Here is a 13,252-nt window from a genome sequence, read left to right on the forward strand (position 1 = left end):
GGGTCCGCCTCTCGCGGGAGCCCGGCCGCCGCCCGTCTCGGTGCCCGGCGGCGGGGAAGGCAGCTCGCGGGGCCCGCCGGTGCAGGCGCGCGTCGGGCCCGGGCTCCGCCCGCGGAGGGAGGAGACGGGCGGGGACGGACAGACCCGGCCCCCCGCCCGCGGCACGGCGCACGGACGGCACCGGCGTGGCACCGGGGTGCCCCCGGGGTACCCCCGGGCCCGGCGCCATCGCGGACCCCGCCAGCCCCGCGGAGCACGGCCGGATCCCGGGGACCGCCCGCGGGACCCCGGAGCGGGGGCAGGGGGAGCCCCCGGGGACCGGGCTGAACCCCGGCCAGCCGCCCGGCAGGGCTGCTCGGCGAGGGGCTGCGGCGAGAGGGACGGAGCCGGGAGCCGTGCGGCTGCAAAGGGCTTTATTGGCGACACGGTGGGACCGAGCCCCCCCGGCCGGGACAGGCACCGCAGGGTCGGGGGTCTGCACCGCAGCGCGGCTCCCGCCGCGTTACGGCGGCTCCGCTCAGGGCTGGTCCCCGCCGGCCTCGCCACGGCCGAACACGAAGTCGTGCATGGCCCGGACGTACGCGGAGCCATCGGGGCTGGCCAGCCTCAGGCGCGAGAGTGGGGCGAAGAGCTGGGTGGTGACACAGCGCAGAGGAGGGCAGGGGGTGCCGATGGCCTCCAGGAACACCTGGCACCGCGGAGGGGTCAGACCTGTCCCTGGCACAGCCACAGGGCCAGGGCCCCACGGCCACCCCCTGGCACGGACCCCTCCCAGACCCCTTCACCCCCACCCTGCGGGGACTGACCTGCAGGACCTCCTCCACCTCCTGGGCCGTGTCGTGGAAGAGGCTCTGGCAGTGCCGCAGGTACCGGTGGTAGAGGCCCCGCGTCTCGGCGTCCAGGCCCTGCAGCTCGCTGCCCTCGGGGTCTGGGCGCTGCAGGTTGGCCAGGAAGCTGGTGTTGACGGGTCCACACTCCACCAGCGTCAGGCTGCAGGAGGGAGTGGGGCAGCAGCTCTGAGTCGAGTGCATGTGCTGCCATGGTACCCCCCCATCCCGGCATCCCTCCATCCCGGCGCCTGGGGAAGAGGAGCGCAGCCCCCTGTGGTGCTGCCGGGACTCACTGGATGTTGAAGGGCTGCAGGACAATGGCCAGGCTCTCACACAGCCCCTCCACTGCAAACTTGCTGGCACAGTACACAGCGTTGAAGGGCAGCCCTGGGGCAGAGCCGCACCCTGAGCACCGGGTCCCTTCCCCGTGGCTCCCCATGCTGCAGGGTGCCGGGGTTCCCACCGCAGCAGGGCCAGGTCCCACCTTGCAGCCCCCCGATGCTGCTGGAGATGATGATCCGCCCGGCCCTGCGGCGCTTCATGGCAGGCAGGAACGCCTGGATGGTGCGGACGGCCCCAAAGAGGTTCACGTCGAAGATGGTCTTCATGGCTTGGTCGGAGCAGGTCTCCAGGGGGCCCATCAGTCCTACCCCCGCATTGCAGACTGCCAGGCACAGTGCTGGTGAGCTGGGCACCGCACCCCCCTACCCACTCCCTGTCACCGTTGAGGTGCCAGAAGGCAGGAATGTCGGGGCCCTTCCCTGTTGATGAGCCAGCGACCCTTGGCATCCCCATACCCAGCTCCTGCACCCCTGCCCTGCTGACTACATCCCATCCCAGCCCCGGGACTGCCGCACCTCCCGTGATTTGGCACCTGCTGCGGTGCCCTGGGGAAGGTCAGCGACCCCAGAGAGGTCCCCCCAGCCCCCCCGGGGATGGTAGGGGCACCGAGAAGAGCCGTACCCAGAACGTCCAGCCGCTGCCCCTGCACCTGCTGCACGGCAGCTGCCAGTGAGCATGGGTCGGTGACGTCGAGCTGCAGCACCTCCAGCGTGTCGGGGCAGCAGCCCCCCAGGCGCTCCAGCAGCCGCTCGCCTTTGGCCAGGTCGCGCATGGTGGCGTACACTGGGGGAGAGAGTGTGGCCACGGGCAGCAGTGCCACTGAGCTAGCTGCTCGGCCGGCGCCGGCCCCAGCCCACCCCCGGGCACTGGCTGTCCTCGGCAAGGCGCTGCCTGGTCTGGCCTGGGAGACCCCCGGGGGGTGCCAGCCCCCCCCGGTGCAGCGTAGCCCCTTTACCTTTGAACCTGCGAGTGGTGTCAGCCGCCAGGCGCACGGCCAGCCCCAGGCCGATGCCCGAGGAGCAGCCCGTGATCAGCACCGTGGTTTTCTCCATGGACAGGCAGTGCCGGCCAAGGGAGCTGCACCGTTTAAGAGGGCTGGGAGGGGGGTCTCCCCCGCCCCACACCACGGGTGTTGTGTCTGCTGCCTTATCTCAAGGCCCCTCCACCCACCTCCCTACCCGCGCTCGGGGCTCCCTGCACCTTGATGCTCACGCAGCTGCCTCGATAAAGACCCCACAGAGCCAGGACGCCCCCGCGGGAGGCGGCTCTCGGGCACAAGGGGAGCTGCAGCCCTGGGGGTCGGCACCAGCCGGGACCAGCCCCAGCCGCGCCGTGCTGTGCCAGGCACCCCAGCTGCCGGCATGCATCTGGAAGCGCGTTTTTCCTGCTATATGCAGGCTCAGGGGCTGAGCACCGCTCCCCTGCCCCGCGTTTTGCACAAGTCCTGCGCTGGGGAGAGAAGATGGACAAACACGGGAGAGAAGAACGCTCAGTATTCGGGCCTTTAATTGCTCCGCAGGCCGGCAGCATCAGGGCCGGGCTGTGCCCGAGCCCCAAACGGGGCGGGGGGGAAAGCCCAGAAAACCCCATCCCAGGGAGCATGGCCCCAGCGCCACCGCAGAGAACTCTGCAAAGCCTCTTTTGATACAAAAGGCACCAAGTGTGGCTGGGGCTGTGCAGCTGCAGGGGCCGTGCAGGCACTGGGGTCCACGGGGCAGGCAGCTGCCCGATCACAGGGAGGCCCAGGACCACACCAGGGGTGAGGCCAGTTCCCCACTTCCCCTTGGGGCAGGGGCTGCTCCACTCCCCCCCACCGCTGCCACCTCCCTGGCTGCTTCTCCGCCATCACCGTCCCAGCCAGCCAGGGCCCCGCGGCAGGGACAGGCGTGCCCTGTTCCTCTGCACAGTCCCAGCTCCTGCTGAGTTTCCAGCTGGAAGTGCCAGGGCAGCAGAGCTCTTCCCCTGGGCCCTTGCCTCTGGGCGCACGCCTGGGGCAGCCCAGCTTTCCCGAGGACAGGCTCAGGGCAGCCAGGTGGGGCTGGCAGGGCCAAGCACAGAGCACAGCGCAGGACGGGTCCCTGGGGCAGGGCCTGTCCCGCATCTGGCTGCCAGCCCCTCTCAGGGCACGTGCTGCCTGTGTGGGGGAAACGGCGGGTCCAGGCTGGCTGGGGGCCACAGGGGCTCCGCGCTTTCATTCCAGCATTGCTGGGACACAGCCATCAGGCCAGGAGCTGTGGAAGCCTGGACGCGGGAGGGTGCGGGGTCTCTGCCCTCCCTCCTGGGGGAGGCTCTGGAAGGACAGCCCAAAGTCATGCCGGCCCAGCTCGGCTGCGCCGCAGGGCGCTGGGGTAGTATTTGAGGAACAGCTTCCTGGAGATCTCCAGCGTGTCCCCAGCCGGCACGGCTGGGTAGCGCTTCTTGTTGTAGACGAAGCCTCTCTCCACCTGGAAGACAGCCTGGTTGAACTGGTCCTGGTGGAAGGGGTGGCCCGAGTTGAGGCTCTCCACCAGGGCAGAGACAAAGAGGCTCCAGCGCACGCCATAGTAGTCCAGCACCAGCCCCCCCAGCTGCTTGTTGGCATAGTCCAGGATGTTTCCGCTGGGTCCCCAGAGCGTTACCTGGTTCCGGGCGTTCAGCTCATACTGCTCGGCCTCCCGGTCGCTGGTGGCCATGGCACGGGCGCTCTCCAGCCAGTGGCCCAGCAGGAAGAGGCTGTGGCTGGAGAGGATGCTGTCCAGCTCTGGCAGCAGGTCGTAGACCAGCACACCGCCGGCTGTCAGCAGCTCTGGCAGCGCGTGGCTCTGGAAGGCCTGGCGGATGCTTAGGTAGTAGTCGCTCACCAGCTGCTGAGCCGCCTGCCGCGTGACATCCACCAGGTCATAGCGGAAGGTGGGGCTGGAGCCCAGCTCCGCGCCGGCGCTCAGCAGCAGGCGCCAGGCCTCGTACACATCGCTGGCATTGTACCACAGCTCCGTGTCCATGTGCAGGGAGGGCCGGCGCACCAGCGGGCTGTGGTTGTGGTTGACGCAGACCCCAGTGCAGTTGTACACGCTGCGGAGGAGCAGCCTCCAGGCACTGGCCGCAGCAGCATTTGGGGCACCGTAGCGGCGCTCGGCATAGCGGGTCACCCAGCTGGGAAGGTCAAGGGGCTCCTGGCGCCAGCCTAGCTCGTTCATCAGCTCATACACCATGTCATTCTGCTCGATGCCCTCAGGCACCAGCCCAGTGCCCACCATGGTGGAGTTGGGGAAGCGGCGAGCCACAAAGGGGCCATGGTTGATGGCCTCCACGGTGCCGAAGAGGCCGTGATTGCCCCCGAAGTTGTGCAGCATGCACCAGATGAAGGGCTGCCCGTAGAAGGACTCTGTCCACTGGTAGACGGGCTTGGACTCGGCAAAGAGGTCGAGAACGATCATCCTGCCTAGGGGCACACCGTGCAGCAGGGCCCGCACCTGTGCCGGCTGCCAGAAGTCCGGCTGGTGCTGGAAGAGCCAGCCCTGCATCAGCCACAGCGCCTCGGGGTCAGCTGGGGACAGAGGTGCATGGAGTGAGGCTCCCCTCCGGGCAGGCCCTACCGGTGCAGCCGCCACGCTCCCAGCACAGTGGGTGTCCCACAAGGCCCCGGGACCACCAACCGCCCCTCTTAGAGGGGGCTTTGGGGGTCTGACACCAAGGGGGTCTGCTGAGCCCACCTCCACCTCCACCTCCCCCCCTGGCCCCCGGCTCTCCCCACCCAGAGCCCCACAGCCGGGCTGGCACCACACACTGACCCACCTCCTGTCATCGACCTGAAGACAGCGTTGCTGACCCTCGAGAGATAGGCGGGTTCAGAGGAGACGGGGGTCATCTCGTTGAAGGTGTCAGCGCTGTAGACGTGGTCTGTGCCAAACTCCTTGATCAGCTCCTTCAGGAAGAGGGTCCCGATCACCTGGAACATGGGGTCCTCCGGGTCCACCAGGTAAGTACACGAGTAGATGCAGTCGAAGTGGCTCCATCCCTCAAGGCGAGTGGCATTCATGCGTGGGAAGACCCTGCACCAGAGGGCAGAGACAGGGATCAGGACAGGACTGCCGTGCCCCTGCAGGGACAGGACAACCTCCCGGGGAAGCCACGGTGGGCACAGGAGGGCCAGGAGCCGCGCCAGCCCCGGGAGCGCCCTTGTGCAGCTGGCGCTGGCTGGAGGTGGGATCCCGGGAAGGGCACAGGGCTGAGACACCAGGGAGGGAGCTGCAGCCAGGGCTGATCTGCCCTGTGGGGTCTGTGGGGCTGCACCTACCGAAGAACCCCCTGGGGCACGTGGCCTGCGAAGGCCGGCAGCACCGTGATCATCCCCAGCGAGCGCATCCTCTCCACGATCCGGTACTGGGAGAGAGAAGGCAGGAGGGAGTCGGGGGAGAGGAGCCCACACCTCCCCGCAAGGGACCCCTGGGCGCTGCTGGAGCTTGGGGAAGGGAGCACTGGCCCCCACGCCTCCGTGAGCCTGGTCTCGGCCCCAAGGAGCAGGGCAGGGGGTCGCAGGGGTCTGCCCCAGGCAGGCGGGCAGCCCCGGTGCCCCGGTACCTGCAGGTAAAGCTGCTTGACGTGCCAGGCTGGCGGCAGTGGCCCTGCCCAGCCGTGGAGGTTGCCCATCCGGTTCCAGGCCAGGAACGCTGGCCCCGTGAAGTACGCATCGATCTCCGACTGGTTCAGCCCCAGGGAGCGGTACACCTGTGTGTGGCGGCAGAAGCTCAGCCGGCCCCGCGGCCGCCCCGCTACCCTGCCCGGTCCCGCGGGCCCCGATACTCAACCCGCTGCCAGGCCGCCTCCTGCCCCACGAAGGCCGGCGCCAGGTTGATGCCGCTGAGGGCCATCCAGTCGATCTCCCGCTCCCAGCGCGCCCAGTCCCACCAGGCGTAGGAGTAGCTCTGGGTGCAGGCGTTCTGGTAGTAGCGGTACCTGGGGGGAGCGGGCGGGAGGCTGCGGGCTGGGCCCCCCCGTTCCCGGCCCCGTTCCCGTTACGTAAGGGCGCCTTGTCCCTGGCTAACGAGGCGTGAGCAGCGCCCGGAGCCCAGCCCACCCCCGCGGGACGGGACGGCCCCGGCGGGACCCCGCGGCCCCGTTACCTGCCGGGGGCGGAGGCGCGGATCTCGGCCCGCAGCCGCGGCAGCGGGTCGGGCAGGCGGAGCTGCGCCCCGGACCAGGAGAGGTGGCAGCCGCAGAAGTCGCGCAGGTAGCGGTACAGGCCGGCGGCCGCCGCCACGCCGCTGGAGCCCGTCACGGCCACGGCCACGGCGGCGCCGGGCGGCGAGCGCAGCCGGTAGGTGTCGGGCCCGCCCGCCGCCAGCGCCGCCTCCACCGACAGCGCCACGGCGGCGGCCCGCGGGCCCAGCAGGCGCCGCGCCAGCGCCCGCACCGCCGCCTCCTGCCGCGCGTCCCCCGGGCCCGCCCGCGCCGCGGCCGCCGCCGCCGCCGCCGCCGCCAGCAGCAGCAGCAGCAGCTGCAACAGCGCCGGCGACGGCGACACCGACACCGGCCCCGGCCCCGGCCGCACCGCCATCGTCGCTTCCTGCCCCAGCGCCGCCGCGCTCCGCCAATCCGCGCCGCCGGCCGCCGGGCGGGGCCGCCGGCCGCCAATGGGGAGAGGGCGGTGGGCGGGGCCGAGCCGGTTCCGCGGGCGGAGCGGGACGGGGCGGGCGGAGCGGGACGGGGCGGGCGGAGCGGGACGGGGCGGGCGGAGCGGGACGGGGCGGGCGGAGCGGGACGGGGCGGGCGGGGCCGGTTCCGCGGGCGGGGCCCTGCCCTGCCCTGCCCTGCCCTGCCCCGCCCCGGCCCAGCGCCCCGCCTCGCCCCGCCTGGCACCCGGAGCGAACGGGACGGGAGGCAACGGGCAGAGCTGGTGCTGGCAGCTCGGACGGGCTGCGGCTGGAGGCCGGCGCTGCCGGTGCCCCGGGACCACCGCGGTCCCTTCCCCGCCCGCTCTGGGTGCCCGGGCAGGCGCCGGGCGGGCTGGCGGGGCCGAGGCTGCAGCTCCTGCCTGGGGCAGCGGGACCCGCCGCGGGGAGCAGGAGACGCCGGGGCTGCCCGGCCGGGGCGGGGCGGAGGGGCCGGGCAGCGCCGGGGCTGGCACCGGTGGCTCCGGGCTCTTTTCATAGCCCATGTTTCACCCGCGACGGCTCCGCACCCGCGGGCCGAACCAGGCCGCGGCGGTCCCGGAGCATCCGCCAGCCCGGGGAGGCGGCGCTGCCCGGCTCCGGGCTCCCGGGATCGACCGAGGCCCTCTGCGGGGCCGCGGGACCGCTCCCCGGGCTGCGCCCACCGGGGCCGGCTCAGCCCCGCCGATGCCCCGCAGCCGCCGGGCCGGGGACCGCTCCAGCCTGAAGGGGGCGCTGCGAGACCGGGCAGCGGCGCCGCCGCCGGTGCCCTGGGGCGGCGGGAGGCCCGGCTGCCGTCCGGAGCGGCCCGGGGCCCGGGGCCCGGCCCCCGCTCCGGGGCGCAGGCGGGTGGGTGCTCCGCGCCTGGAGGGGCCCAGCCCTTGCTGCCGGAGCGGGCGGGCGGGCGCGGACCCGCGGGGAGTCGGGGGAGGAACCCCGAGGGGAGGCTTCACCCCAGCCCCGCTGCGCACCCGTGGCCGTCGCGCCCGGCAGCGGCTGTGCGCCCTCGGGCCCCCGCGCGGGTGCAGCGGGGGCCGCCCCAGCAGACGGGCCCCGCGCTCGCCCTCCGTCAGCCCGGGCAGAGACCGTGCAGGCAGCTGCCCGCTGCGGCGGGGGCACGGGGGGCGCCCGGGCGGGCAACGGGGCGCCAGCGGGGGAGACGGCGAGCGGCGGCAGCCGGGAGAGGTCCCGCAGCGCAGCCAGGCCTCTGCGCAGAGCTGCTGGGGGGGCGCAGAGGCGAACCCCTCCAGGGAGCAGCGGCAGGAGCTTGCCCGAGGCTGTGCAGCGTCTCTCTCGGCTGCAGGAGTGCTTCGCGGGCGCTTCGTGGACAGACCCTGCCGTGGGGGACAGCCACGCCACCTCCTCTGGCGCAGAAGGGAAGGACGAGCTCAGGGCTGCTCCGCAGCGGGGCCGAGGCTCCCCCCCACAGCCCAGGGATGGGGCCGGGGGCTCCTGCCCTGCCAGCCCGCGGCGAGGGCTGCCCGCGTGGCTCCGGAGCCGTGGAAGTGGCCAAGCAGAGCCATGGAAACGGGCAGAAATACTGTGATTGCACACGGGAGTGGTGCCAGAGAGCAGGGGAACGGGTGAAAGGGGAGAGCATCCCCTGGACACAGCTGGCACTGGCAGCAGCGGGGGATCCGTCTCCTCACCCGAGGGGTGCGGGAGGACAAGGAGCAGGCGTCCTCCAGCTGCAGGGGCAGCGCAGACCGGCTCGTCGCCCTCCCAGAGACATCAGGAGACGGGAAACACCCCGGGCTGCAACAACCTCAAAAACACAATTGCCGAACCCCCACAGAAACCTCCCTTCCGCTCCTCCTGCACATGTGGAAAAACCCCCTGAGGCAGCTCCAGGCCCTGCAGGAAAGGCCTGAGTAAACACATCCCTCGCGGGTGGGGAGCAAGTCCCCACGGGAGGGCAGGCCCTGAGGCTCGGGGGCCAGGAGCAGGCCAGCAGCCCTGAGCAGGCAGAGCATGTTTGCCCCAGTCCCCGCGACAGGACATCCACAACAGCCAGGTTTAATCAAGCCTTAGTTTTTCTTCCTGCATAACCACTCATTTCACTCCGTTAACAGGTTTATCTGGGCAGGGAGGAGGCTCCGGGACAAAATGGCCCCTGCTTGGCCCCAGCCAGCCTTCGCTCAGGATGTCAGCCAGGGCTTGATAAGCACAGAGACATTTCAGCCGAGGCACAGGCACGCCGTTCTCATTTTACAAACCAGCTCTGCCCACCCCATTGTACTGGCCATCAAGGTGATAGGATCCCAGGGCAGGAAAGCTGAAGGTCCCAGCTCCCCCTAGACTGCTTTCGCGGCTCTGCCCAGTGTCCGACAGAGAAGAGGCGCTGCCCAGGAACACCCTTCAGACAGTGCGGGAAAGCAGAAAAAAGAGGCCACAGTGCTTGTTGTGCAGTTACTTTAATTTATACAGTGACTGTCAGCAATGCGTTTCACCTGGGCAGGAGGACTGCTGTCACTGCTCCACTTGCAACAAGTTTTGATTTCATCTTGCATTCTGCAAACACCATTGTAAACATACAGCCAACTCTACCTGTAAACACAGCGATTACCCAGAAGCTGCCCACACGCAGCACAAGGATGCCCCTGCTCCGTGCACGCACCCGTTGCAGCGTGCAGTGCACACACACCTTTATCACATAATTTTAAACAGCCCTGCACTGCGTGGCATTTCATCTTCAATGCCAGGTTACAATGATTCTCATTATCGTTCTAATTTGTTCATACACAAATACTTCAGATCCACTGTGACAATTAAACATGACAGTTACACACAGCACTAACACACACCCCTCCACTGCTCCTACAGCTACATCGAGTTGGGGAGGACAAGAAATTATTCACATTTTGCACAGGAGAAAAAGCAACAGCTACTGTGGGGAAATACCGAGACTCCACTGCCATGGAACTATTTAGGGAAGACTCAGCCTCTGTTCTCCCTTAAAGGGCTCCTTAGACCCCAAGTGTACATGACAACGTATGTCACTGGTACCTCCACCTTTGCAAAAGCTGCCTCCACTGATGCAGAGTCTATGCAGGCATTATCTGGATGTGCCTCTAGGACTCTACAGCTTCAGGGCTTTGGTTTTAAACAAAAAACCCAAGTTCCACTGCCAGCGGTCAGTACCCGAGATGACAGCTTGCATGGCAGCTCGCCCCAGGCCACAGCAGGGCAGCCAAGCCCCCTGTGCCTGAGCCCCCTGTCCTCACCACTGCCTCCAGAAACAAGAGGTGGAAGGGGCCTGCGCTGCTGGACTCGGGGCTTTGCCTGGGATATGAGTGCGCAGGTGCACAAGTTAAAGGACCTTTCCTCCAGGGAGGAAAGGAACAGCCTTTCTTGCAAAGGACAAGGTGTTTCCCCATCACTAGAGCAAACACAGAGCCACCATACACTTAGCTGAGGCTGAGTCCTACCCCTTCATATCGGCTCCTCGAATCCCAGCCAGAGTTCAAAGAGTTGAATCCCTGCAGGGGATGAGACACTGTTTTTGTCAGATTAAAACATGGCACATGTGGAAGCCCTGGAGGTAGGAGAAGCACACCCTGGATTGTCAACTGCCCACTGCTCCTAATTTGTTTACATCAGAGCCAGACACACAGAGGATCCACATGTAAAACTTTCTTAAAAAAAAGTATCTCCTCCCAAGCAGCAAGCCTTGTGCAAGCTGAAGTTGTTACGCCTTTTCTCCATGTGCTTGTATGCCCACTCAGCCATAGCTGCATTGCTCTCATACCGCCCCGATAAGCCTGCCAGGGAATTCACAACACCAGAAGTACACTATTACACACCAAACTCAGACACTTCATGCACTTAGTATCTTCAGTGGTAAACTTAAGGAAGGAAAAGTTTCTTTGATCCAGTGTCACTCATTACCCGAGAATGTCAAAGCTCTTGGCTTTGAAACGCCACGGTAACACTCGAGGGTGCTGCAATAAGTTATTTTCACTAGGGGAGGATTACAAGCAACTCAGACACACGGGAGAGAGCTAGCCATAAACACACTATGTTTAACACTGCTTGAGTGGAGGGATCTTTAATCGTCAAACCTCCCCTCACGGATGGTATCAAAGGAGAAAGGGAGAAACTTGAATCCAGTGCCAGTGTAGAACTTGTTCTGGAACTCAATCCTGCAAGAGAGGGAAGAGTGTGTGTTCATTAAAAATGCAGCTCTCAGATACGAGTTAGCAATTAGCAAGAACTCCATTAAAAGTATGATTAACTATAAAAAAAATAAAGCTTTAAAAAATGGTATTACATTGCAGCGTATCTATTGGCACAAACCCCAAATTTTTGTTTGACGTTTCTGGAGCGGAGCAGAGGAGAATCGTCCAGGTACTTTGATCCCACCCCCACACGGCCAATAAAAGGGCAACAAAAATAGGATGAACTCCCTAACGGCGGTATCACTGAGAAGCACCTAGGAGTACACAGCATTTTCTAGAAGATCTCATTACTAAAGTTCACATTTTAGTCAGAACAAACCCCAACAGTGTGATGCTGTGCTCAGACTTCCTCCATCAGCTACTTCTGTTTATTTACTTAAACATATTTGGTTTATCCCCACATGACTGCTTCTGCGGAGCTAGAGATGTGCCTGTTGTCTCCAGCTGAACATTAACTTAGCCTTGTTTGCCTGCTTCCCCTAATAAACCCAGTTTAAAAAAAGAATTATTCTAGAGAACTGTCCAATGGTCAGCAACAGCCAAATAGGGAAAGAAAAAAATAATCCCATGATTCACAGTAAAAACAAGAACAGTGTTTCATGAGCCTCATGAGAAACACTTTCCATCGCGTGATCCACTAAAAAACACAAAGTCTCTGTAGGAATCAAGTGACAGCAAACTGTGCAGCAATTTAACACAAATCAGGAGAAGTATTTTTATGAAGCACAAAAAGGCAGACTTTAATTATTTTTTTCCAAATCAGGAATCATGGTAAACTCCAAAGCTGCTGGCATTTCAGCTGACAAAAAGTGATTTCCCAACAGAGCTCAGGAGGCGAACGTTCAGGAAAAGGCTTTTTGCTCATATCTTCTGCTGCCTGTTCATGCAGATACGCAGACTTCCCTGCAGAGGAATCCCTAGGATGAGCAGGATTTTCCGCGTGGGAGGAAGGGCTCCTTGCCAATATGCTCCAGTTTTTCAGGAACCCTGATAATCTCCCTAAGTATCCTGTGACTAAGTGACTATTTTGTAAGCAAAAGGAAATAAGAGGCAGAGGGTTGGGTATCTGAGTCACACAGAACCCACTGTAAATGAAATTTTAACCCTGATGATTAACTGTTCCAGCTGGCCCTGACATCTGAAAGCTCCTTTTGGACACACTCGGTTACAACTGGCCACAACTGGATGCCTGAAGCTCGAGGAGAGGCTGTTGTAAGGTTAGGGAACTAGTGAAAAAGTTTATTTAACCAAATATTCATGGCTTAAACGTTCTCTGTGTTTTTTCTGCAGTTGTCTACAGGAACACCCAGAATCCAAGGTCCTTTTTTGGTATGAGACACTGCTGTTTCCAGGATCACTGGCTGTCATGTGTACCAGCTCTATTGCTAAACTTTGCACTGTGCCTCTCTCATCAGTGATGAAGTCCTGCGGAAGAATTTACTAGACAGTTGCACTGCACTGTAAATAAACAGACCAGAAAGCTTTCTGGCAGTCAGCATTCAAGAAAACCCACTCTTCAGCTTTTTTGTATTAATAATTAGCTTAAGTGTTTGTTGGACTGTAGTTATGTGGATTTTCCAACCCAACAGAGTCACAGAGTACCCGCACTGTCTGGAAGACTAGGCAGCTCACAGTTCTGTGGGAAGCAACTGCAGAGACAGTTGTTGAAGAGGAACCCTAACTTGCATTTAGTACAAGTGCAAATTCCTACTCGGTATTTTTGTTCTTAAAGGTGAGTGCCGATGCCGATTCAGAGCACACCTCAAAGAAGGCAGCCTAAAGCATACCTTACAGTCAGAAAGCGACAGGGGTGTTGGTGTAGATTGTTGCAGTTACTCTTTCCCAAAAAGGACAGCAGTTTCATACGCCACACCACGGGTCATTCTGTCCTGTGCTTACTGGAGACTGCCTTTTAGAGCAGTAGTGTGCTCTGATGGTCGCACTAAAGACAAGCTCTGGCTCATGACCTTTACAAAGAAAAATAAAATTCTGGCACGCGGGTGGGGCGCTGGGCTTCACCACCCCCACTGCTGCTCACTGGATCACGAATGGGATGCAACTCCAGCACGCCCACGCCTCTCGGAAAGCAGCACTCCCCCTTGGGTGGCAGCGGGCCAGGAGCTCTGCCTGGGCAGAGGGGGGTCTGCCTGTCCATTGTCAGTTTACAGCCGAGAACAGTCGTCCACGAAGCACTGCATAATTGCTGCTTTTTATTTATTCCGCACGGTTGAGGTTGACCACATTTGCTGTGTTTGAAATCTATTTTGGTGTC

The 13,252-nt window shown here is 63.5% G+C and overlaps 3 protein-coding genes across 30 annotated transcripts in view; all 3 read right to left on the bottom strand.

The window, feature by feature from the left end:
* Window positions 1-517: 517 nt before the first annotated feature.
* Window positions 518-2,224, bottom strand: HSD17B1 (hydroxysteroid 17-beta dehydrogenase 1). Its single transcript, XM_059830584.1, has 6 exons — window positions 2,128-2,224; window positions 1,794-1,955; window positions 1,315-1,494; window positions 1,124-1,217; window positions 807-990; window positions 518-688 (listed from the first exon to the last, which is right to left on the bottom strand). Exons 1-6 carry the CDS (start codon window positions 2,222-2,224, stop codon window positions 518-520), a joined length of 888 nt encoding a protein of 295 aa, XP_059686567.1.
* A 1,048-nt stretch (window positions 2,225-3,272) lies between these two features.
* NAGLU (N-acetyl-alpha-glucosaminidase) lies at window positions 3,273-6,708 on the bottom strand. The gene is made up of 6 exons (XM_059830527.1): window positions 6,275-6,708; window positions 5,960-6,107; window positions 5,733-5,879; window positions 5,449-5,534; window positions 4,947-5,203; window positions 3,273-4,698 (listed from the first exon to the last, which is right to left on the bottom strand). Exons 1-6 carry the CDS (start codon window positions 6,706-6,708, stop codon window positions 3,482-3,484), a joined length of 2,289 nt encoding a protein of 762 aa, XP_059686510.1. The 3' UTR covers window positions 3,273-3,481.
* A 2,489-nt stretch (window positions 6,709-9,197) lies between these two features.
* The window catches only part of ATP6V0A1 (ATPase H+ transporting V0 subunit a1), a 30,136-nt gene continuing 26,081 nt past the window's right edge, over window positions 9,198-13,252 (bottom strand). For 21 of the 28 annotated variants that reach the window (XM_059830293.1, XM_059830295.1, XM_059830289.1 and 18 more), the window contains one exon: window positions 10,815-10,944. In XM_059830293.1, the coding sequence (XP_059686276.1) occupies window positions 10,851-10,944 (94 nt within the window). In that variant the 3' untranslated portion in view covers window positions 10,815-10,850. Of the gene's footprint in view, window positions 10,945-13,252 lie in introns of all 28 variants that reach the window. The other 7 variants (XM_059830297.1, XM_059830298.1, XM_059830285.1 and 4 more) reach the window with 1 other exon arrangement.

Source organism: Gavia stellata, chromosome 28 (assembly GCF_030936135.1).
Source record: "Gavia stellata isolate bGavSte3 chromosome 28, bGavSte3.hap2, whole genome shotgun sequence".
In the NCBI taxonomy this organism is placed as follows: Eukaryota; Metazoa; Chordata; class Aves; order Gaviiformes; family Gaviidae; genus Gavia; species Gavia stellata.